This window comes from Pollicipes pollicipes, unplaced genomic scaffold (assembly GCF_011947565.3).
Source record: "Pollicipes pollicipes isolate AB1234 unplaced genomic scaffold, Ppol_2.1 Scaffold_4002;HRSCAF=4701_pilon_pilon_pilon, whole genome shotgun sequence".
Taxonomy (NCBI): domain Eukaryota; kingdom Metazoa; phylum Arthropoda; class Thecostraca; order Pollicipedomorpha; family Pollicipedidae; genus Pollicipes; species Pollicipes pollicipes.
The window spans coordinates 45190038-45214478 of NW_023596420.1; the positions used below are offsets into that span (position 1 = coordinate 45190038).

At 51.0% G+C, this 24441-nt stretch overlaps 1 protein-coding gene across 1 annotated transcript; it reads left to right on the top strand.

Annotated features, from left to right (window-relative positions):
• Window positions 1-2759: 2759 nt before the first annotated feature.
• Window positions 2760-23585, top strand: LOC119094563 (gamma-aminobutyric acid receptor subunit beta-like). The gene is made up of 5 exons (XM_037217623.1): window positions 2760-2828; window positions 12887-13032; window positions 14758-14915; window positions 17588-17872; window positions 22263-23585. Exons 1-5 carry the CDS (start codon window positions 2760-2762, stop codon window positions 22763-22765), a joined length of 1161 nt encoding a protein of 386 aa, XP_037073518.1. The 3' UTR covers window positions 22766-23585.
• Window positions 23586-24441: the final 856 nt, after the last annotated feature.

The following is a 24441-nucleotide window of genomic DNA, read 5'->3' on the forward strand; positions in this document are numbered from 1 at the left end:
CGCGCAAACTGCGTTTTTAGAATAACCACACCAGAAACGCAGCGTGGTACCAAAATTCGGACAAAAACAAGAATTTAGGAGTTCATCAGGATTACAGCGTAGGTTGACCTATGTTACCTAAACTTGATCGGCTCAACCCCGCAACCAGTTTCAGATGGTGAGATCCCTGCATGGAACCGTAGGTTTTTCACTGACCACGTTACTAGCAACAAAAGAAAGAATGTCAACACCACTCCCCCGGCCGGCTGGCCCACTTTTCAAAGAAAATCGACCCGGAAAGAAGGGCCAACGGAGGACACAAAAAGGGCTGGGACCGGTAACAGGACACTGGACTCTGGATTCTTGGAAACTGCTGCCCACTATGCACCATGTAGTTTCTTCCGCTACTAAGCAAATGCCGGCCCTCTCCCCTTTACCCCGAACCCGGAGCAAAGCCTGGTGCTCAGCCTGCCTCACTTCATAAGAATGCCCAGAGGTGCCACCCTGCAGTAAAAGTAAAAGCGGTGCCCACCCTACCTCCGCCTCCCGCCCTCCCCGCCAGCCAGATAATGCCAACTGTCAGGACCCGCCAGGACCCGGTCCGATAAATGTTTCGTAATTTTAGCTGTAAAATACATCCGAAAGGCGAATGTGACAAGCTTCACCTTGAACAAAAGAATCTTGTGCACAAACTCCCCCGGTATACCGAAAGAGCGATAAAAAATGGATGGGAGAGGGGAAGATGGCCTTCGCCGGAAACGTAGCATGCGTCCGCATGATAAATAGGAAGACCGATTTGTTGGTGTAGTTTTTTCTCGCGTTGCGCAAAAATACTTGATTTTCCATTGTACTTGTGTTACAGTGGCATGGGTTCAACGTCAATGTGGTCATTTGAGAATACATGGTGGTGGAAAACACAACTATTCTGTCTCGTTTCAGCCCGAATTGTGGGAAACACATTGTCTAGCTTTGGTGACTTGACTCTTTTTTGCACGCCAATCGAGTTATCGGTCTGCTGGAAGGTTATGGGTCGTGATCATGTGCGTCCTGGTAATCATTCCACGAGAATATGAGACTGACCACGTGGTACTGATAACTATTTTTGCTCGTATCGGAGCGCGTGCCTGGCAGCTGTGTTGCATCCTTGGACTGACAATGACCTGAAATGTCACTGACACAAATAGTATTTACTGGCCAATATTGTTCAAAATATTAAGACGTTCTGTTGCATAGTCTTCTTGCCATACTTTAGGTGCTGTTTTTTATTTCCAAGTCTGGGTGGTTTTCTGAGGTCGAGCAGAAATTGTCAACCAGACTGTTATTCAATGTGTATCATCTATGGTCTGTTGGCTCTGGTTCACCGTAGCTTTCATTCAGAAAATCTTAAAATTGTCAGGTACGCAAGAGGCTCCTGTTTAAAAATTGTAAGGTACGCAAGAGGCTCATGTTTTTAAAAAAAATTGTATGGTGCGCAAGAGGCTCCTCTTAAAACAAAATGCATACTAGTGTCTTTGTACACAATTTCCTGCCGCATTTAATTATTGGTGTTGGATATGTTGCTGTCATTTTTGCGGCTAAAATATGGTGTACGCACGGAATAACCTTGGTAATTCGTTAAATCTTGTATCCTCTGTGTAACCTGCGTGAATTTTTAGGCCATTTCCATAAATGGCCTGCAGGAATGCTACGGCAGGTGGATGTTTACGTCATGGTGCTTATGCTTTGAGGTGTTTGTGCTAGTCGGAGGGTGCTAAAAACGGCTCCTGCTTGTATCTGAATGCGGTTAGATAATTATGTGGCGACTCTGGACTTCAAATTGCTTTTAAATATCACCTTCGCGTTATATTTATGGTGCCACGTGGGAATGAATGACTGGAAGTGACTCTGAGCTACGACCCCCTTCCAATTCTGAATAATTTCCCTCACGGCTGATTTTAAGGAGTGTGTTCGCGGAAAGAAAGCAGTCAAATTGGATTTTTAAAAATGATGGAAGGGGTCATGGCAATGAATGGCTGAGACCATAAACATCAGCCTATTGCTACCTGAGATTGCTTGTCTTGAGCAATGATGCGATTACGTTGAATCCTGTATACCAGGGTTCATCATATGAAGTATGCAACTCAGGCACTCGGTACCTTACAAATACAGAAAGATAAATGCTTAACATCTTCAAATAAATGCACTATTGAATGCAGCATTATATGAATTAACGCGAAAGATCTTACGGTCTGAATTCATTAGAAAAGTTCTTATTTGCATCGGGCTAAAATTGCATCAGCTTGGAAGGAATTCATGAATATGGATTGGATCCAGACGCTGCCTGGCCGGACGCAAATTTGGTTATAGATGTTACCAATTGGGAAAGTTTCAAAAATGTTCTGGTGATGCACTGGATGAGTTCGATTTATGAATTGACTGATTCAAACGGATCTGGTGCGATTACACAATTGAGTGATTCTGGAATGCCTGAATGTGCTAATCCTGGCTAGATTCGTCATTTCTGGTTCGCCTGGACCGTTGAATAGAAACCGAAAGCTTCCAGTCTCCAAGAACTGAGCGTCCATCGACCCTCCACGACAAATCACACCCAGCACACGTCCCGCCGCGCCGGCGGTGCAGGGCGCCGTGTTTCGCGGGCGGCGCCCGCCGCTTCGACGAACGATGACGGCTGCTAGGCAGCGGGAGTACACAAACCTCGCTGCCGCGTCACGGCCGCGGCGGCCGCCGGCGTTAAAAGGGCGCCGCGCCGCCGTCGGCACCGTCACTCCCCAGTCGTCACCATGCGCGCCACCACCGTCCTGCTGCTGGCCTGCCTAGCGCTGCTCTTGCTGAGCACCACCGATGCCCGAGTGAGTGGCCGGGTCTGGGGCGAGGGCCCGGAAAAGTTTGGGCGCATGGAGACGGGCGCAGGTGCCTTTGTGGAGTACGGGCGTTGTGAGATCGGAGGTTTGCGACCGGGTTCTTTGGGGGGGGGGGGGGGGGGGTCAGAGATGTGAGCCACTGCCAGTTAAGTTCAAATGACAATGTCGGTTGCTGAGTGTTCCGTCAGCAGCTTTGTGGCGGTTGCAATAGTTGCCAGGTTTTGAAGTCATGTTAATTTCGATTTCACTTGGTTCATGGAGTAGCATTGTGGATGTTTACAGAAGCCGACGTTGTGTTCAAGAGATTTTGTTAGGACTATATTCGGTTCTAGCCGATTTTTAACACCTTTGTGCATGAAAAAATGTCGAAAAATGCCAAATGCGCCATGTCGCGCGGCGCATTTTACTTGCTGTTCGCATTTAGTTTGCTGATACTTTGGTTTATCTCTACGACTACATAATGTCTTTCGGTGCTGCTGAGTGTATCACCAACGGTGAGCCCGCCGTGCCCTCCAGCGTCGTGGCAGGAGTGGCAGACCAGGCGGCGGCCGCCGCGGCGGCGGCGGTCGGGGCCCACCGGCAGACCAGGGCCAGCTGGAGGCTGATGGCGGCAGCTCGAGTCTCGAGAGCGGCAGCGACTCCTCAGAGGAGGACGAGGAGGGCGGCACTGATCTCGGCCCGCCCGGCGCCGGTGGGCCGCCAGGGGGGCGCGGCCGAGGCTGGTGCGGACGGCGACGCCAGCCCGCTGACCGGCGGACGTGGCGGAGGACGTGGCGGCCAGCGCCGGGCCGGGCGGGGCGGACGCAAGGGCGGCAGAGGCAAGAAGCGCCGCGGCGGCTCCGGGACGGGTGAGGAGAACGGCGCCGGCGGCGAGGGCGGTGCAGCCGGAGGCGAGGGCCCGCCGCCCGCCCCGGGTGGAGCCGAGGAGGCCGACAACGCTGACGGCAACGCCGAGCCCTAGACACCATCGCTAACCGCTGACTTAACCCAGACAGACCGGACCGTGCGACCGCAATAACGCCGCCTCACCGCGCCCGCCCCAGCAGCGTGAAGCACAGCGCGCATTCTGCTCGATGCGATGCATGCAGTGCGTCCCGCTGCTGGTGCTCTCGGGCTCGGGAGTATTCCCCGAATATCATTCTTGCACTCTAATAGTTCGTACTGGTAACGATTCAAAAATGTTCGGTAATATTGCTATGAGGACGCACTAGCTGGGTGCCCAGCTAGCATGATGGTTAACATGCATGAATTGCAGATCATTAACTTCCGACAGTACATACGCTACACGTGGCCTTTTCGATGTCGTAAAACGCTGTCGGAATAATGCGTATTGTGGATTGCGTTGTTCGTCTGTGTGTTTTCCTAATGTTTACTAGCTTGTGCTCTTAAAATTCAATAAATAACCATGCCAGAATAAAAGCAACACACACAGCGATGGTTTATTCCGGACAATGACCATTTTATGTCAAAATGACGTCATGAACATCATAACAAGTATCAGCTTTGGAGGTTCTGTCGTCTCTTGGTACCGATGGGCATTCCGTGTCCCTGGCGACCTCCTGGTACCGCGGGGGCTGCCGGAAACAACGGAAGGGCACTTGACTAATCTACCCAATGGGCAAAATATACATTAAATGACGTATTGGAAAACAGTCGCAGTTGCTATTTGGACCCAATTGGCATGGGGAAATGGCCGCCATTAGTTTCGACCATTTCGACCATGTGTCTGGGTGTGGCCGGGATGATTCCACAATGCTGCTGTTGAAGCGGATATGTCGACGGGGCTGTTAACTAAGTTTGCTGTGTGCGCTCAGTGAGTATGGCCTGAGTATTTTTTAGCACCCTCCGACTAGCACAAACACCTCAAAGCATAAGCACCATGACGTAAACATCCATCTCCTGTAGCATTCCTGCAGGCCATTTATTGAAATGGCCTAAAAATTCAAGCAGCTTACACAGAGGATACAATATTACTCACCATAGTTCATGGCCGTACGAATCAGAGCACATCGCAGCAATAGCTGTTTCAGGCTAAACCTGCTATTATTCAGTTGATATAATAATATAACGCATGTTCATTAAGTGAAAAACATAACCAAAAAGTAAAGTATACCCTAGCACGAGAAAAGAAGAAACAATGGAGTATAAGTCCCACATAATATAAGATTTAGTGTGGCAGAATAACAATCGATGCACTGGGTCGATGCAATGTTGCAAACGAAAACTCAAAATTTTACCGATAAGTTTTGTGATGTTCATTTTCACAGCACCACCGGTGAGTGGGACTCACACAGGAACGAGGGCTGTTGTTGCATGATTTTAAGTTACGGTGCATGTTTTTAATTTATAGTACATAATTTTAATATATAGTACATGATTTTAATGCGGATCGTGCGTGCAGCATTGCTGAAAACAAATACATTTGTGATTTAAATGCAATGTTCCACCTTTGGGTGCATCTCAAAGGCATATTGTGCTGAAACCTCGAAACCAGTTGCATCTAATAATATCATTGGCTAGCGCCACTACACACCATAAAGATAAAATGACGAGATCGATCTTTTCAATTTTTAGCTCAAGTTACGCTGTCAGCGTGTTATCACAGCACTACACTTCTTTCTTTCTCAGTAGCCCCAGAGTGAGAACTTGCTAAGAACCGTCGTCATCTGTTACGGACTAAATGCATCCCTCTTGAGCTGTTGTAATCCGTACATTGCGCACCGGCCGGCTTTAAAGTAGCACCTCTGCTGATAGGAATGGCATCAATATCAGCGAAGGTTTGGGATTGTCATAGAGGGTAGTGAAGACCATGTATCGAGAAGCACATTAGTTGAACTTTAAACCAGTGCCTGCGATGCCTGTGTTTGCCGAAGCCAAAACGCGCTTCGAAAAGAGCCATTATGTTAAACGCCACAGGGGTGAAATGAAAGCCATGACACGACGCTTCGTTGAGCTTGCGTGGTAATGGGCTCATGTTTGTGCATCTTTTTCCTTTAATACGGTGTTTCAAGGCTTCTTAGCATTTATCGCAACGGTTTTGACCACTTAGTGCATTGAAGGCATTACAGAACACACACGCAAAAAGCAAGGGAAATGGAAAGCAATATCTTCGTAGTGATGAACAGGAAATCCGATGAGATTTCTCATGCCGGAGAGCTATTTAAACAGAAACTCCGCGTTATGAAGGATTTTGAAAACAGGCGTTTCTGATCGAATCGGACGCATCTGATCTAATCATAATTGAAAAGCAAAAAAGGTGGCAATTTCCCGTTAGGGCATCGTTTCCTAGCCAACGACGAACATTTCTAGATATGTGGGTTACGCTGCACAGGGCGTCACACATCCCTCGCCGCGCACTTGCAACTGCGCTGGCACCAGTGCCAGTGACGTTTTCGGAAAGTTCTTGTTCAAAGTCCCATCCAAAGCTCGCTAGTGGTTCAGCTGTCCGTCCAAAAGTGTCCGAAAATGGGGTTGTCCAAAAATTTCCAGCCTCAAAACCTTGATGATGTCGCAAAGGCGGCAACCGAAAAACGAAGATCCAAAATTGGTACTAACTGCGAATGTTCCATAGCGTTAGGAATACGTCGCGGTGTAGGCGACGAGGACTCCTATCGCTTGTTTCAAAAAAGTATTATTTGCTGGTGTGCTCTGCCAATAGGTTGTTTATGTTCCAGACTCAGCTTATTTTAAAAACGAGCAGCACTAAATAAGTTGTGATGCATACCAGTATGAGACCCAACATATATCATATATCGGTTGTATGAAAATTTCAAATATTTTGCGCCCGCCCATTCAATTTGGCAATTAAACTTTGGAAGCTTTAGAATTTCAAAAATTTGGAATACAAGCGGCACGTTTAGTTATCGCCCGGAAGTAGCGGCGTCAGCCAAGAGTGCAAACTGGACCTCCACGTGCATGTTAATTACCCTCCCCATGGGGCAACTGCTTCCTCCACCAAAAATATGGCAAGCAAAGAAGTGATCAAACAGTGTGACCTGGGTAAAGTTTTACGAATGGCTCGGGTCTTGACACCTGAGCGTTTTGATCTGCAGTTGATATCGTGCAACGGTCACGCTCCCGCCGCCGACGAGGTCGCTACGAACGGTTGCCTTAGTTCGTCTGCCCACAGTCGGTGATATTTTACGGTCCTGGACTTTGTGCCAACATCGCCGATGGCGATCAATGGCCAGGTCCTCCCATCGATGGCGATCAATGGCCAGGTCCTCCCACGTTTCATGTTAGACTGCGGCACATATTCGCGCTAATGGCGATAGTGGTTTGTAATACCTTGATGAGTCGTCCACTGACCGGAAATATGGCGCTTGTGCATGTTATCGGACATATGCTAAAAGTGGGAAGGGTTAGAGTGCGGTTTTTAAAGTCCAAGAACACTACAAAATTCGCCACAAAATGTGCGCAACGCAGCAATGTGCGAACACGACGATGTATCTGAATGTAATCTGGACGTGTGTTTTATAAACATGTGGATTGAGTTTTATAATCCTTTGCAAGTGGAGCTGATCATGCACAATTTTCTGCAATCACTCAATTTCTGCAATCACATTTTCACTGCTGATCAATATATTTTACCGACTCAGCCGCGGATATTCATTTAGACAAAATACTGCTGGAATTGGTACAAACTCTCAGACTGCAGATGTCGCTGTACAAACCTTAGAACTACATATAGTACCGTTTGATGATAACTGATATTTGCAGTGAAGTGGCGTATTTCCGAAAAGTTTCGATGTTGATAACAGCGAAGGTCGTAGATGGTGGCCTTTTATCGCTGCTGTGCCGAATAAACGCTGTGATTGTTCCCTCATGGTCTTCTTCTCCATTGTCATAACTCAAGTATGGTGGCAAGGATGACAATAGATCTATATCCATGATCCGTCAGAGTGATATCTGGTAAAAATCATACCACATGTGAGCCTGGAATAATTTGTAAGACATTGGTCGTTGCGAAACTTCTGTCCTCTATCTGCCGTCTAGAGCAGAGATTGCAGCACCAGTCCTCGGCTCTGAAGAATGTTTTCTCTGTCCGTGAGGCATCATAGTCATGGTCATAGCCATTCTGAGAACTTTCTTCTTGGTGGCTACTACGAATTAAGTCCAAATGTTAACACAACGCTGCAGAACACAAAACAGAGCACCGCAAAATGAAGCAGCGAGAGCAAAAGCAAAACGCAGGTGCAGCCTAAAGCTCTCCCCATGAAGACACACAGCACGACAAAACCCTCCAAGCGCAGGGCAGCGGCATCACGCACTGCCGTCCCGGCGTCCGGCTCCGTAGGCCTGCGTTTCCAGGATGATGCGGCTCTGTATGCAAACTCTCGTTGAGTTTTGGGCAATCGACATCTAAGAAGCTGCAGCATTCCGATCGCCGCAGCACGGGTTTTGCCCGACGACACATGGGCCCAGCGAACAAACACATCCGATGTTGCCTGGGGACGCTGGATGCAAAAAATAGCTTTCTGCAGCTGCGTACAGTCGTGGCGGCGCGCCATCTGCTCCACTCGTGTCCAGCCCAGCGTTTGTAGCGAGGAGAAATGTGTTTCCAGCGCCGAACCCCAGTCACAAACCTAGCCGCAAAGTTCTGTGTTTTTTTGCATGCCGAAGCTGATTCTTGGTGTCTCCTCCCCAGACAGAAAGACAGTAATGGATGTGTGGGAAAACATTGTTCTGAACAAGGAGTTTGAGGACGTCGGATGTAAAATAACTGCGGATATGGTGGAGGGATGATAAGGTCGATTTACACCGACAGGCCACCATGGATATATGCGGGTCCCACGTCAGAGGCTTGTCAAGGAGTACGCCAAGAATTTTGACGGTTGTAATGGGACTCATATCTTTGCCCAATATTATTATGCGAAATGATTCCGCGTTTTGAGAGACTTCTTGGTCCCAATAAGAGCACCAAAGTTTTGATCGGATTTATCTTTCGCGTGTTGGTGCGGAACTGCAATTAGAGATCAGAGATCGAATTCTCGACTCGTTTTCTGAGTCCGGATGGACCGATGACTTCGGTGGGGAGTGTTCATAAAGTTGGGTGTCGTCAGAGCAGGACAAGAGTCGGCCGTGGGCGTCATGTTCGGCCTACAGGATAGGCCATTGGTGAAGAGAAGGAAGAGGATTGGTCCGAGAACAGAACCTTGAGTTATTCCGAGGGTCAGTGGGAAGGGATTAGAGGAGCTGCTGGCCACCGTCTGTTTATGATCGCAGAGATAGCTCCAGAGCCATCTCGACTGCATACCATGCCAATGCAGTATGCCCAAGAGCACGCCGTGGTCGACGCTGCCAAAGACTTTGCACAGACCTAGCATAGTCAACTGTGAGATGCATACAACGAGTTGAATAGAGACGACCTTGCTCGCAATACCTCCATGACATTGGAGGGCACGGATAGTAATAAAATGGATCTGAAGTTATGAGACTGAAACGGTCGCCGGATTTATGGACTGCAGATACGGGCTAGTTTCCAAGCTGACTGAGCAGAGGAGGGTGACCTAACCTGCCCCAATACTGATTTTTCCGTGATTTTTGGACATTTTAAGTTTCGTCTCCGATGTCAGAGCAAAACAAACTTTTGAACGTGTTGTCGATTCCAACATTACTTTGATGACGAAGGATGACTTCCTGCTTGAGGCCAATGCGCATCAGCATTCTTGTAAAATGCTTTCAGTGAAATGCAATCCAAGGAAACAGATAATCGTAATCTACCGACTGTGATCAACCAATATATGCATTGTTTTGTATTCATCATTGGTGGTCCGAGGCTAAGAAAAGACGGTTTTATGCAGAACGGTGTGACTTGGTGCGTGCACACAGCTTAGTTTAGACCCATTTGTGTACACTGCTAGAATGTTCCTTGTAGAAATTGAAACTGAGCTGCACGGTCTCTCAACGAGCGTGTAGATAATTGGAACGACGTAGGAGGTAAAAGCTATTGACTGTGTGATCACCAGGGTGACCGTTTAAAAAAGAAGCGCGAACAGCACTTTGACGTGTTAAAAGACGCCTAGGCATGACATGGCTTTGACTTTTGGTGTTTTTAGGCGTTATTAAAACCAAGGTTTGGACGCTGTGCTTTTGGCCAGATTTCCTCGGAAAAGTTTATCAACACCACCACAGCATTTTTTGCTCTGGAGTGCATTGCACAAACTATGATGATTGCATTCCTTAACATTTTTTTTTTGTGGCGCAATGGGATGGAAGATACAGCACCAAATTATTTTAAATCGTCCCATCCCGATATGAGCTAGAGCCCGTCCCGATAGCTCAGTTGGTTAAAACATTTGCCTACCGATCCACCCACCCACGGCAGGGTGGGTTAAGTCGCTTCCGGCGTGCACTGCTTGTGCCTGAGTGGGATGGCCCGCGGCCGGTGGCAGCGCTCGTGCTAAAAGCCAGATGACGTCAGAGGGCGGGACGAACCGTGCTGAGCATTACGGTACGTGAAGCTTCCGCCGAAAATTCTGCCGTTGACCCGGGATTTTACGGTCGGATGGTGGGGTCAGGGCTCACTCAACGAACAGTGCTTAGCGAGGCGGTTGCATCGGAACGACATCCGATCAAAATGTTCGTTCTGATTAAAAATATATATATATATATATATATATATATATCACATAACAGAACCACAACGCATGACGAGTCGGCATATCCCAAGGCTTCTGAGACAGCAGTCTTTATAACACAAAAGCGGGAGCGGTATGTCTTACCGATCCGTAGTCATGTGAGCGGAACGGTGCTGAAATTGCTATGCTTTTCTGTGCGAACGGGTGCCCGGCACACTGAATGAGGTCTCGAGATTGTGCCGCGAAATCTCGATTTGACGATTAAACAATATCATGTTGGCAAAGAAGTCGCAGACGTAGGAAGCAAACATACTGTTTTTATGTGAGACAACCGTTTATTCAGGGTGGCCCAGATAAAAGTTATCCGACGTGATGCTGTGGTGCACTCGAATAACCATTCCATGGCTAAACATGATCACAATCAGTGACAATCATCCGTGATCTCACATTCGTGAAATCGTGACTCTACAGAGGATAATTTTAGAACGAGAACGAGGATCTTGTCAGCAGCACCTCAGAGCGCTGCATCGGTTCCTCTCTGATACACCTCTGGGCTGTCCCTGGACGACTTCACGGGATCAAACGCTCTGATACACCTCTGGGCTGTCCCTGGACGACTTCACGGGATCAAACGCGGACGAGGAGTGGCTCCAGCCGAACTGAGTACCGCAGCACACGGCACGGGCTTCCCTGGATTGGTTAGAGGAACATTTCCCTAGAATGCGAGTCAGCTTAAGAATGTCAGAGTGGCTTCACACTCGCCCGACCTGTCGCCACTAGACTTCATGCTAGACTTTATGCTATCACGCACCCCGTTCTTCATGCTAAGACCCACGTTCACCTGGGCAAGCCAGCGAACCCTTGGGAGCTCAAGACAGCCTTCAGACTTGAGATGGAGCACATCACCGTCAATGAGCACACCGGGGCAGCCGACCGCATGCAGCAGTTCCAGTTGCTTGCCTCCTGGATCACGAGGAGGCATCTGGAGTATCCATCGAAGTCAATATCCGATAACTGTGGAATCTCTGATCGCCATTGTCGTTACTTGCGTTTTGCCTTTGAATGGGCAGTCAAACGCCACCACATTCACTACTGTGCAACAGATACGCTTGCCATTGTCGCAGAAAGCATCTAGTTTTATCTGGGCCATCCCTGTAATTAAAAAAATATGCTGCATATTGCGGTCCCTTTTTGTACTGATCCACCTGTAACCTCCTAAAAACCTGCCAACGTTTGTAGACTGACTTTACATGCATACATACAGGAAAGTTGACAGTATAAAAACACTACGTGCCCACATAACACTATCTGGTGCTATGGTGAGCTGTTATCTGGTTCAAGGTGAGCGTGACCTTGATAGTAACATCATGCTGCCTCCGTGGTCTAGGGGAAAGATGCTGGACTCGTGATTGAGCGGCACTGGGTACGGGTTCCAGAGCGGGCGCATGGTTTGACCCGACTGAAATGGAAAGGTCAGCTGGCAACTGGCCAACGGGTCAGCCCAGGCCGGGGGCGGCCGCGCCGCTGCATTGTGCGGTACGCAAAGCTCTCTGCATGCCTGCTTGGCGAAAGAGTGGTGGCAAAAGTATCCGTTGAACTGGACGGCGCAACTTGGGTGGCGGGTTCAAGGTGCACACAACAAGCTATGCTTAACAGGTGCGCTGAGCCCAAAGTCACCCATGCAAACCACTCGAAAAAGATTTATAAAAAAATGTGATTAGGTACCTTAGGATCTAGTGCACCAACGGTTTAGATGACCCAGTATACCCTTATTAGCTCACATGCACAGAGGGGGCTCAGACAAGAATTCAGGAGCCCAGGTCAGCATTGGAGCGGGCGCCGAGGACCCGAGGGTATACAGAGTAACTCCCCTGTATGTCGTGGTACATTTGTAACATTAGCACAAGCGTGCAGTTCAAGATTTTCGGTTCGCTGAGGCCCAAGGTGAAGACGTTTGATCAAAGATTTCGACCTGACGAGCGTTTACGTTTTGCCAGTCTTTTCTTTCATGCATCTTCCAAAAGGGCCCAGAGACGTATGCGGCATATAATTAATTGGGTCAACGGCTTTGCAAGCTATCGTCAAGTACTATAAACAAAAGACGAGCAGAATATCGACTTTTTCACACAAACTGCCAAAAGCATTCTGAGAAATGCGGCATTCTGGGACTAGCGATATTAAAAAGTGCAATTAGGCTGGAACAGATATTCAGGGCCTTGGTCAGTCTTCAATTTTCCTCCTCGATCTACGACCTGGAGCAAAAAATGAAACAACGAGATCGGTCCTTCAATTTTTACTGGCCCTGTATGGTCTTATACCTCACCACCCGCTCGCGAGAATGTTAAAACGTGCACCATGTGGTGATATTATCTATGGACTTGGGCAGTTGGTAAACCAGTGGTAAGACCTGAACGGAACGCAGTACCGAGATAGCTGATGGATAGCTGACGCCGCCGTTTGTTTCAGGACTACACCATCACCATGTACCTGAACCAGTACTGGAAGGACGAACGCCTATCCTTTAGTAACGACAACGACATCCTCACGTTGTCCGGCGACTTTGCAGAAAAGATATGGGTGCCCGACACCTACTTCGACAACGACAAAAACAGGTCTCCATCAATGCTTGCGATTACGATATTATTTTATCGTACGTTTTCTTTGCCTTCTCTTCCCCTCAGCTTGCCCAATTTCAGTAGCTTCGTCGGCCTTGACACATCGCACGGAGAATTCATTAGCAACGACATATGCATTGCCCTGACATCAAGTGACCCCTTTCACTCGATAAGCAGTGATGTTTAGCGCGTGGCACTTTCGGGCCGACCTTATCTGACCTCATAGCCCAATGAACCCCACGAAGTGATAGTGATGTCGAGCTATACTCCCCTGTAAAAAACGTAAATATGTTCTGATAATTTTGCGATGATCATGTTACCTTCACTCACGTTGTATCAGGTGATACAACGCAAATTTTACACGCGGGCATGTGTCAAGTAAGTAAAATGTGGTAAAGCAACTGAGAAATGTTGACATTTCCGCAAACATGTGACCATAATCTTTTCAAATCAACGCAACTGTTTTTCGGTAAGCGGATAAGTGCACTTGCAACAGATTTGCGTAGGGCTGATGTTTCTAGGCAAATTTACGCACGTTGTGTTGTTGGCAAACGTAAATGGTCGTAACCTTCGTTGTGAGTCGCATCGCACTTTCCCGTATGGCAGCCGTCGGTACGCGCAAATGTTCGTAACCGCTAATATATGTACCAACGATTCAGTTGTATCGCAGATGCTCACAAGCGCTAATTGTCCTGACTGCTAATGCGCGCATCAAAATTGTTCGCATCTGAGACGTTCGTAAGCACGCACGTCCGTGAGTGAAAATGTCCACATCGCTACTGTTCGTCGATGTGTATCGAAATCGTTCAAACAGAATGTGCTCGTGCACGTGAATATACACATGGCGGATGTTCGTTCATGTAAAGGTAATGTGCACACACCGGTAGACAGACAGACGTAGGTTCTGAATTTAGTTGTCTGGATTTCGCTGTCATCAAAGCCTTGCCAGGCCAAGCCAGTCTGTGCGTACTTACATGCCGGATGACCCCTTGCGACTATGTTTATAGCCATTAACCATTGTATCGTCATGCAGCATCAGCATGCAGCGTGTCATGCTTACCCGACAAAATGCCAACACGCTCTGGGCTCAAATGAGCTTTGCATTTATTTCGATCCAGCAAATTTATGGTCTTTAGCCTGCGTTGTCAGTATGTACCAAATGCATGTTCTCATTTACGAACATTGGCGATACAGACCTGTGGCACGCAAACATGTTGTGCAGCCATTAACGAATATCTGCGACGCGAACATATGCGATGCGAACATACGCATATTCGAACAATTGTGATACGAACATTAGTACTTCTAAAATTCGCGATTACAAACATGCGCCATACGAATATCTGTAAAACGAACATTTGCTCATGCATACATAATTATGATTACGATTATATGCTTCCCAAACATGAACAGTTACGAAAATTTATGCATATCAATACTAGCATTCATATGCGACACGAATATTTGTGCGTGTATGCATAACTCATTTCGAACATCTGGTGATGAGCGTTTGCACTATGGAACATTTGCCTACGAACATTTTTGCAACCACATTTGCCTAGATTGGCTTTGCTTACATTTGTCTTGTAATCTTTTTTGGAAGGCCAATTCAACATCTTGCCATTCAGCTACTTCACATTCACCGCTATTTTCCTGACGGAGCAGTAACGATAATATCGAGAGTACGCTTTATTACCCGGCTTTCTCTAAATGCCTTCACAGCTACCTGCACGACGTAACGGAGAAGAACAAGATGGTGCGGCTGCACGGCGATGGCAGCATCACGTACGGCATGCGCTTCACGACTACGCTGGCCTGCATGATGGACCTGCACAACTACCCGCTGGATAGCCAGAACTGCACTGTCGAGATCGAGAGCTGTGAGTACCGAAGGTGCTGTGCTGTGATGAGGGCGTAGCTGTGCAGCGGTTAGAGTGCAGCTGTGTGATGGTGACAGTGTAGCTATGCGTGGTGAGGGTGTAAATGTGCGGTAGTGAGGGTGTAGCTGTGCAGCGGTTAGGGCGTAGCTGTGTGATGGTGAGGGTCTAGATGTGCATTGGTGAGGATGTAGCTGTGGGGCGGTGAGGGTATAGCTGTGTGGTGGTGAGATTTAGCTGTGTGGTATTGGGAGTTTAGCTGTGCGGTGGTGAGGGCGTAGTTTTGCGGTGGTGAGGGTGTAAATATGCGTTGGTGAGGGTGTAGCTGTGTAATGGTGGGGGTGTATCTGTGCGATGGTGAGGGCAGAGCTGTGTGATGGTTAGGGTGTAGCTGTGTGGTGGTGTGTGTGTATCTGGACGATGGTGAGGGCGCAGCTTTGCGATGGTGAGAGTGTAGCTGTGCGGCGGTGAAGGTGTGGCTGCACGGTGGTGAGGTACTGCACGGTAGCTATGTAGTGGTGAGTGTGTACCTATGCGGTGGTGCGAGTCCATGTTTCGGATAGCAATGGTTTCGACTGCTCAGCGATATAAGTAATATAAGTATGGATGTGTAGTGGCGGGGAGGGAGAGGGTAGTGTGATGCCAATAACACAAAATGGTGTCATGCATGAGTATAGCTATGCGGTAGTTGGGACATTGCTGTTCGGTGGTAATTTCTGGAAAACGCCACTTCACTCCCAAACTGCTCGGTTGTCGGCTAATGTCAAGCCAAATAGCTATGCGCTGCTGATCGTCAGAAAAGCGTCATTAGCACCAAGGCCGGGATGACGGACAGAGCGGTCTCGTCAGCGGGCGCCGGACGTGACGCGCCATCTCTCGGTGACCGCCGCGTCCGCTGCCAGTCCGGCTCTCCGAGAGAGGGCGGGTCGACAGCAGCGCCCGCCGGAACCCCGCCCCGTGACAGGCACATTCGCGCGCACCGCCCGCGTGACTCGGGCATTTAATCCCCTGTCGGCCACGTGCCTCGACGATATGGCTGTCTGGACCAGGAGAGTGTCATGTCCCGAGTGGTTCCTTAAAAAACAAAACAATGCAAAACAAAACCAAAACAAAACAACAAACGCCGGCTGACCACGCCTCACGCCCGGAATGGCGTTCCATGACGAACACGGAAACACGAAATCAAAAGCTTTTGGATGACTTGCAGCTGTACAAGCTAATGATAGGTTCCGATCTAGTCGGGTGCGGTGTTCCTGAACTAAGAGATCCGGGAACGAAGTATGATATGTAAAACAAGTGACTCGCGGCAAAATGTGTCTCTGTTTCGACTGGCTCAGTAGAGCACATGCCTGAATCGCTTAAACGCGCTGTTTAAGTAGCAATATCGTTAACACCATCCAAATGCGTTTCCAACGCCGTTTGCCAAAGTTGTGTGGCGTTTACGACACCTCGGTTGTGTCCGACTTTTTCATTGATTTTTGAGGTTTTAGGGCACTCCGCCTACTGAAGTCACGCAGTGCCGGGCATCGGAGACTCCGACCCTATCACTTTCAAAACGATAATACGTAAGAGTACTGGCGGGGATCAGCTGTTTGCAAGGCATGCACTGCCTACAGCGCCATGTTGCAGTATATTACATGATTGCCTGGAAAAAAGAGCATTTACAGACCCGGCATGGGAAAAACCCACAACTCGGAACATGTAGGCATATGGTATAACGACGGGGGAGAGGGCGGGGGGTAGGGTGGGCGCAAGTTATGGAGCGGCCAACGGTACGTATGGAAAATTCTGAAAAAAGTCGCTGCTGTCAAGCTATCAAGGCGAGCACCTTCGGATGGACGAATTCACAATTTTGCCTGCTTTGGGAAAAGCTAGTGTGGCCGCTATCTCAGCTGCCATTATATATATATATATATATATATATATATATATATATATATATATATCTTACATATATGCACATACCGTGTTTGAGCGCTTGCTGACCATGACGGGTCCACCCACCATTGCTGACACGTGTCTGTGCCCTGATGACATAACCGGGTAAATTAAGTGTACATACTTACATTGTAAATAAATGCCGCCCCCTTCAGCGTTTCTCAGCAGAATTCCCGTAGACAGAACCGCCTTGGACCGAATGCCTTGGAGCAAACATCCTCAGCTAGATTAAGTGTTCTTAATTGAAACCTGCTCCTATGAGGCATCATAAGACTGAACTTCCTTGTTCACAAGCGATGCTCAGATTGGGCGTTCTCAGGTTGAACCCTCTTGGTGAGAACTTGCTGAGAGAGAACCTTCCCACGCGAGGCAGATGTCTTTGTCTGACAAAACCGCGTTGGACTGTCACGTCGCAGCGCTGCTCCTCGCACCTGCCATCGATTCCGACCCTTCATCACACCCACAGACGGCCAGCGGCCAGGGACGGGTCAGGGTCAGTGTCAGTGTCAGTGTCAGGGTCAGGGTCAGGGTCAGGGTCAGGGTCAGGGTCGGAATGAAGAACGAAGTCGGGATCAAGGACAGGGTCAGCGACAGAGGCAGGGGCAGGAACGAGGTCGGGCGAGGACAGCGACAAGGTCAGGGACCAGGTCAGGGGCAAGGACAGGGTTGTTGCTCTGTGCCGAAGGGAGCCGGCCGTAATGTTTGGCACTATCTCTGACCTGCCCCGACACCGGCAGATGGCTACACGGTGAAGGACGTGGTCATGTATTGGAAGGAGACGCCCGTGGTCGGCGTGGAGGACACCAAGCTGCCCCAGTTCACCATCGTCGGCCACGCCACCAACGACCGCAAGGAAAAGCTGGCCACGGGCATCTACCAGCGGCTGTCGCTTTCCTTCCGGCTGCGGCGCAACATCGGCTACTTCGTTTTCCAGACCTATCTGCCTTCCATTCTGATCGTCATGCTCTCCTGGGTTTCTTTCTGGATCAACCACGAGGCCACCAGCGCGCGCGTGGCTCTCGGTGAGTGGCGATGCAACGGTGGGCGAGAACGAGAGAGAGAGAGAGAGAGAGAGAGAGAGAGAGAGAGAGAGAGAGAGAGAGAGAGAGAGAGAGAGAGAGAGAGAGATAGAGAGAGAGAGAGAGAGAGAGAGAGAGAGAGAGAAGAGAGAGAGAGAGAGAGAGAGAAGAGAGAGATGCGAGAGAAGGCAGAGAGATAGAGAGAGAGAAAGAGAGAGAGAGATAGAGAAGCTAGCGAGAGAGAGAGAGAGAGAGGAGAAGATAACTAGGAGCTAGCTAGTCGAAGAATGCTCTCGCTCTGCTTCTCTCTCGATAGACGTCTCGCCTAGCGAGCTCTCTCTCTCTCTCCGCTCTCTCGAGCTCGTCATGCTCTCGGCTTCGCTCGAGCAGAGATATATATATTCTATCTCTCCGTCTATCTATTATATATATCATATATCTCTATATCTCTATAATATATCTATATATATCTATCTACGGAATCGTGCGCGTGATCCCAGGTCAGTCTCTCGGCGGGTGGTGATAGCGCCCGACGGGAACGTAGCTGGCGCCTCTTAAAACTGCTGGAGCGAGATGCCGATCAGTCACTCGTGCCTCTTCCACCAACCATCCCAGGTTCCTTGGGCTACAGTCAGTCTCATCGATGTCCCGCCCACACCCACACGGGACGGTCTCTTGATCAGTTGCCGACTGAGCACGACGGTGCGCTATTCAGCGAGCGAAATCTGCAGACGAAGCCGTGCTGTGAAGGGCACCGGCGACAGCGGCACTTGCATCCCTAGTCCACGGATGCACCGGACGCAGCAGCGTCCGCCGCGATCCTTTCTTCGCCCGGGTGCATGGAGGCCCCGGCCGTCCGACGGCTTCAAATCGATGTGTGGTGCCGGGCGCCAAGGAGAAGGCGTAACACAGGCTGGCAGCTTTGCACGAGTGCAGGGGGACACTTGGGTCTATTGATCGCTAGTGGCCATGCACGCGGAGTGACGGGCGGTCGCGCTCCAGCCCGCTGTACTCGACAGCAAATGGATGCATCGCGTGCTTTGTACACTTGACTTGAACCAAACGTAACGTTCAGCTGTGATGACATTGGCGACTTACAACCATTACTCCCTGGCAGTGTATCGTGGCGCGTGACTCCTCGTCCATGCGTGGTCTTTTCTCCGCTCACGGATTCACATGGAGCTCTCCATATCGCACCGAACCTTCAGCATTAAACGTTGAGCACTGAGCTTTCATTGCACGTGTCTGTCCATTGGTCTTTTTCCAAAAATATCCGATGCTTCTGTCAGGTTTCCGTGAATAGATTTTCTTTTTATATGAATCTCCTAGTTCATGCACAACGTAAGTTGCTTGATGAATGATATACGTGCATTGTGCTGAGCCATGATTGAAGAAAGCCGATGGTCAATTCCCAAAAGACTCTCTCCCTAGAAGAAAAAAGAGCATCTCTACGGACTACTCACAATAGTGCCTGACAGAGGTGAAAATTCACTGGCAGACCCTGTCTCCCTGTGTCTCTGTACCTGACATTTTCCGACAATCATCACTGGACCGTGCACTTCCCTGTGCTCGGCACACATCACCATACCCTGACCCCCTCTGCCCGGCAGACATCACCATACCCTGACCCCCTCTGCCCGGCAGACATTACCATACCCTGACCTCCACTGTGCTCGGCAGATATCACCATGCCCTGACCCCCCCCCCCCCCTGTGCTGGGCAGATATCACCATACCCTGACCCCCCCCTGTGCTCGGCAGATATCACCATACCCTGACCTCCCCCCCCCCCACTGTGCTCGGCAGATATCACCATACCCTGACCCCCCCCCCCTGTGCTCGGCAGATATCACCATACCCTGACCTCCCCCCCACTGTGCTCGGCAGATATCACCATACCCTGACCCCCCCCCCCACTGTGCTCGGCAGATATCACCATACCCTGACCTCCCCCCCCCCCTGTGCTCGGCAGACATCACCATACCCTGACCCTCCCCCTCTGTTCGGCACACATCACCATACCCTGAACCCCCTCTGCCCGGCAGACATCACCATACCCTGACCCTCCCCCTTTGTCCGGCACACATCACCATACCCCAACCCCCCTCTATCCGGCAGGCATCACCATACCCTGACCTCCTCTCTGCCCGGCAGACATCACCATACCCTGACCTCCCCTCTGCCCGGCAGACATCACCATACCCTGACCTCCCCTCTGTCCGGCACACATCACCATACCCTGACCTCCCCTCTGTCCGGCACACATCACCATACCTCAATCCCCCTCTATCCGGCAGGCATCACCATACCCTGACCTCCTCTCTGCCCGGCAGGCATCACCATACCCTGACCTCCACTTTGCCCGGCAGACATCACCATACCCTGACCTCCCCTCTATCCGGCAGACATTACCATACCCTGACCTCCTCTCTGCCCGGCAGACATCACCATACCCTGACCTCCCCTCTGCCCGGCAGACATTACCATACCCTGACCTCCCCTCTGTCCGGCAGACATCACCATACCCTGACCTCCTCTCTGCCCGGCAGGCATCACCATACCCTGACCTCCCCTCTGTCCGGCACACATCACCATACCCCAACCCCCCCCCCCCTCTATCCGGCAGGCATCACCATACCCTGACCTCCTCTCTGCCCGGCAGGCATCACCATACCCTGACCTCCTCTCTGCCCGGCAGACATTACCATACCCTGACCTCCCCTCTGTCCGGTAGACATCACCATACCCTGACCTCCTCTCTGCCCGGCAGACATCACCATACCCTGACCTCCCCTCTGTCCGGCAGACATTACCATACCCTGACCTCCCCTCTGTCCGGCACACATCACCATACCCCAACCCCCCTCTATCCGGCAGGCATCACCATACCCTGACCTCCTCTCTGCCCGGCAGACATCACCATACCCTGACCTCCACTGTGCCCGGCAGACATCACCATACCCTGACCTCCACTGTGCTCGGCAGATATCACCATGCCCTGACCTCCCCTCTGTCCGGCACACATCACCATACCCCAACCCCCCTCTATCCGGCAGGCATCACCATACCCTGACCTCCTCTCTGCCCGGCAGACATCACCATACCCTGACCTCCCCTCTATCCGGCAGACATTACCATACCCTGACCTCCTCTCTGCCCGGCAGACATCACCATACCCTGACCTCCACTGTGCTCGGCAGATATCACCATGCCCTGACCTCCCCTCTGTCCGGCACACATCACCATACCCCAACCCCCCTCTATCCGGCACACATCACCATACCCCAACCCCCCTCTATCCGGCAGGCATCACCATACCCTGACCTCCTCTCTGCCCGGCAGACATTACCATACCCTGACCTCCACTGTGCTCGGCAGATATCACCATGCCCTGACCTCCCCTCTGTCCGGCACACATCACCATACCCCAACCCCCCTCTATCCGGCAGGCATCACCATACCCTGACCTCCTCTCTGCCCGGCAGACATCACCATACCCTGACCTCCCCTCTATCCGGCAGACATTACCATACCCTGACCTCCTCTCTGCCCGGCAGACATCACCATACCCTGACCTCCCCTCTGCCCGGCAGACATTACCATACCCTGACCTCCCCTCTGTCCGGCAGACATCACCATACCCTGACCTCCTCTCTGCCCGGCAGGCATCACCATACCCTGACCTCCCCTCTGTCCGGCACACATCACCATACCCCAACCCCCCCCCCCCCTCTATCCGGCAGGCATCACCATACCCTGACCTCCTCTCTGCCCGGCAGGCATCACCATACCCTGACCTCCTCTCTGCCCGGCAGACATTACCATACCCTGACCTCCCCTCTGTCCGGCAGACATCACCATACCCTGACCTCCTCTCTGCCCGGCAGACATCACCATACCCTGACCTCCCCTCTGTCCGGCAGACATTACCATACCCTGACCTCCCCTCTGTCCGGCACACATCACCATACCCCAACCCCCCTCTATCCGGCAGGCATCACCATACCCTGACCTCCTCTCTGCCCGGCAGACATCACCATACCCTGACCTCCACTGTGCCCGGCAGACATTACCATACCCTGACCTCCACTGTGCTCGGCAGATATCACCATGCCCTGACCTCCCCTCTGTCCGGCACACATCACCATACCCCAACCCCCCTCTATCCGGCAGGCATCACCATACCCTGACCTCCTCTCTGCCCGGCAGACATCACCATACCCTGACCTCCACTGTGCCCGGCAGACATTACCATACCCTGACCTCCACTGTGCTCGGCAGACATTACCATACCCTGACCTCCACTTTGCCCGGCAGACATCACCATACCCGCACCTCCCCTTTGCCCGGCAGACATCACCACACCCTGACCCCCCACGCCCTCTGTCCGGCAGGGATCACCACGGTGCTCACCATGACCACCATCAGCACGGGCGTACGCTCCTCCCTGCCGCGCATCTCCTACGTCAAGGCCATCGACATCTACCTGGTCATGTGCTTCGTGTTCGTGTTCGCCGCCCTGCTCGAGTACGCCGCCGTCAACTACACCTACTGGGGCGCGCGCGCCAAGAAGAAGGCGCAGAAGGCGGCCGGCGGCGCCGACGGCTGGCGCGCCGGCCGTGACGACGGCATCATAGAGCTGCGCGACGTGCGTCTCCCGCCGCCAGCGACGCTGCGCCACCGCGGCAACTGTGGCGCGGCGCGCTCGCCGCCCGCTGGTCGCGCCGCGCCCGGCCGCCGTCGCATGCTGACGTCACTGCGGCGAGGCGCGTCGGCAATTGGCCGCTCGCTGCCGCGGATTCGTGACGTCAACAGCATCGACAAGTATTCGCGTGTGGTGTTTCCCGTGTCATTTGTGCTGTTCAATGTGGGGTATTGGTGCTTCTACGTGCTGTAGTGGCGGCGGCGGCGACGGGCGCGGACCGGCTGTCTCGCGCAGGGCTGAGCTGTGACGTGGGCCTGCCGAGGCGCACGTATGTGCCTCCGATGGAAGGGCAGTGGAAGCGAATGTTGGAGCGAACGAGGTTCGCCGCAGAAATACATCCTAGAATGCACAATAATGCTGATGGCAGCGTCCTGCAATAAGCATGTTTGTTTCATCCATTTTTAATTGAAACCGTTGCATCGTGGCAGTGAAAGTGATGCTCAGCGTGAGGCTCGGATTATAGGCTTAGGTTATACCTTTGTTATAACTCGTAGGATAGTATGCTAGGAACGGCGCAAAGTGAAGGGACAGTAGGGGTACGACCTTTTATGAATTTCAGATTTTGTTCATCAAGAAAGCATGGCGGAGGCTTGCTAACCCTGGACTTGCTAACGTGTGCCAACACGTGAATGCAACACCGTGAGGGTGCGTTGGTTAAATGAGACGGGTGCCCCGTTTGAGCGAAGAGTGCATCAGGTGAGCTTATTTTGGGGAGCTCCAAAATCTGAACGCTATGCCAACTGACGCCGTCGGAGAGCACTGGGAGAAGCTGGCGTGATGCCGCTGCCGGAGTCAACATTAATCAATGGCAAAATACGGAAATGCTTTATGCCTTGACATCTGGTGTTGTGTTGTCAATCAGCTACATCGCATTTGCTACACACGATAATGCCTCCGAACATAAGAATGGAAAGAAAATGGACATCATGCCCGCGAAGAGGCTGCGGATTTTTTGGTGTGATGGGCAAATGGTTCAAAATAGTGTAGTTGCCAACTCTTATAACATTAAAAGTGACCGTGTTAACCATCTTTTCACGCTATTTCGCCAGCTGGGTGCGATGGGCATGACACGACAGGGCCCATTCTCGTGGCCACTGGCGCCCATACCCGTCTGTACTCGGCGTGTCCTGCAGCCCTGGGAGGAAGCTAACGTGGACCGCGGATATACCTGCTCTTAACATCACAGTTGACCTGTAGAAACGCCGTTGTGGAGACCGGCTAATGTTATGATGCAAGTAAGCCATGCTTTTCTCTGAGCGCCACCCGACATTGGGAATCCAATTTGCCAATATATTGACCTCGCTCGGCGTCATTCTCTTAGTACGCTGCTGGGACAGCTGAACCACGCGATGCAGGATGGCGACCAGACACGTCACACAGAAACTATTGCGCTGCATGCTATCTACCGTACTGAAGACAGGGGATACACCGGCGATCGCCTATGGCGCTCAGTGCAGCCGGTCCTGAACCGCTGAGCAATGCTTCGCGCGGATTGGAGCTCGCTTCATGCACCGCTCAGTTTTGTTGGCCCTAGCGAGAGGCTGATGTGTCAGGTATATCGTCGTTCAACGACGCCAGTGTGAATGAACGCTTCTCCACCATTGAATGCTGGGTATGGTTCATTCTATATTGATGTTCGCCAACATCGAGAGCAGCGCCACCTGCGAAGATTGATGACAACGACGGCGACACCATCTGTGTATATGCGGCCCCTTAGTCTGAACTGTTGTCAGGTATGATCTTTACACTAACCCAGCACATTGCAAGTGTGATATTTTTGAGATCACATCCGAATCTCTAGAATGGATGGATTTATTGGGATCAGAGCGCGCGCTAAGCAGCACTTGTTGTATAAGCCCTGACCGCTA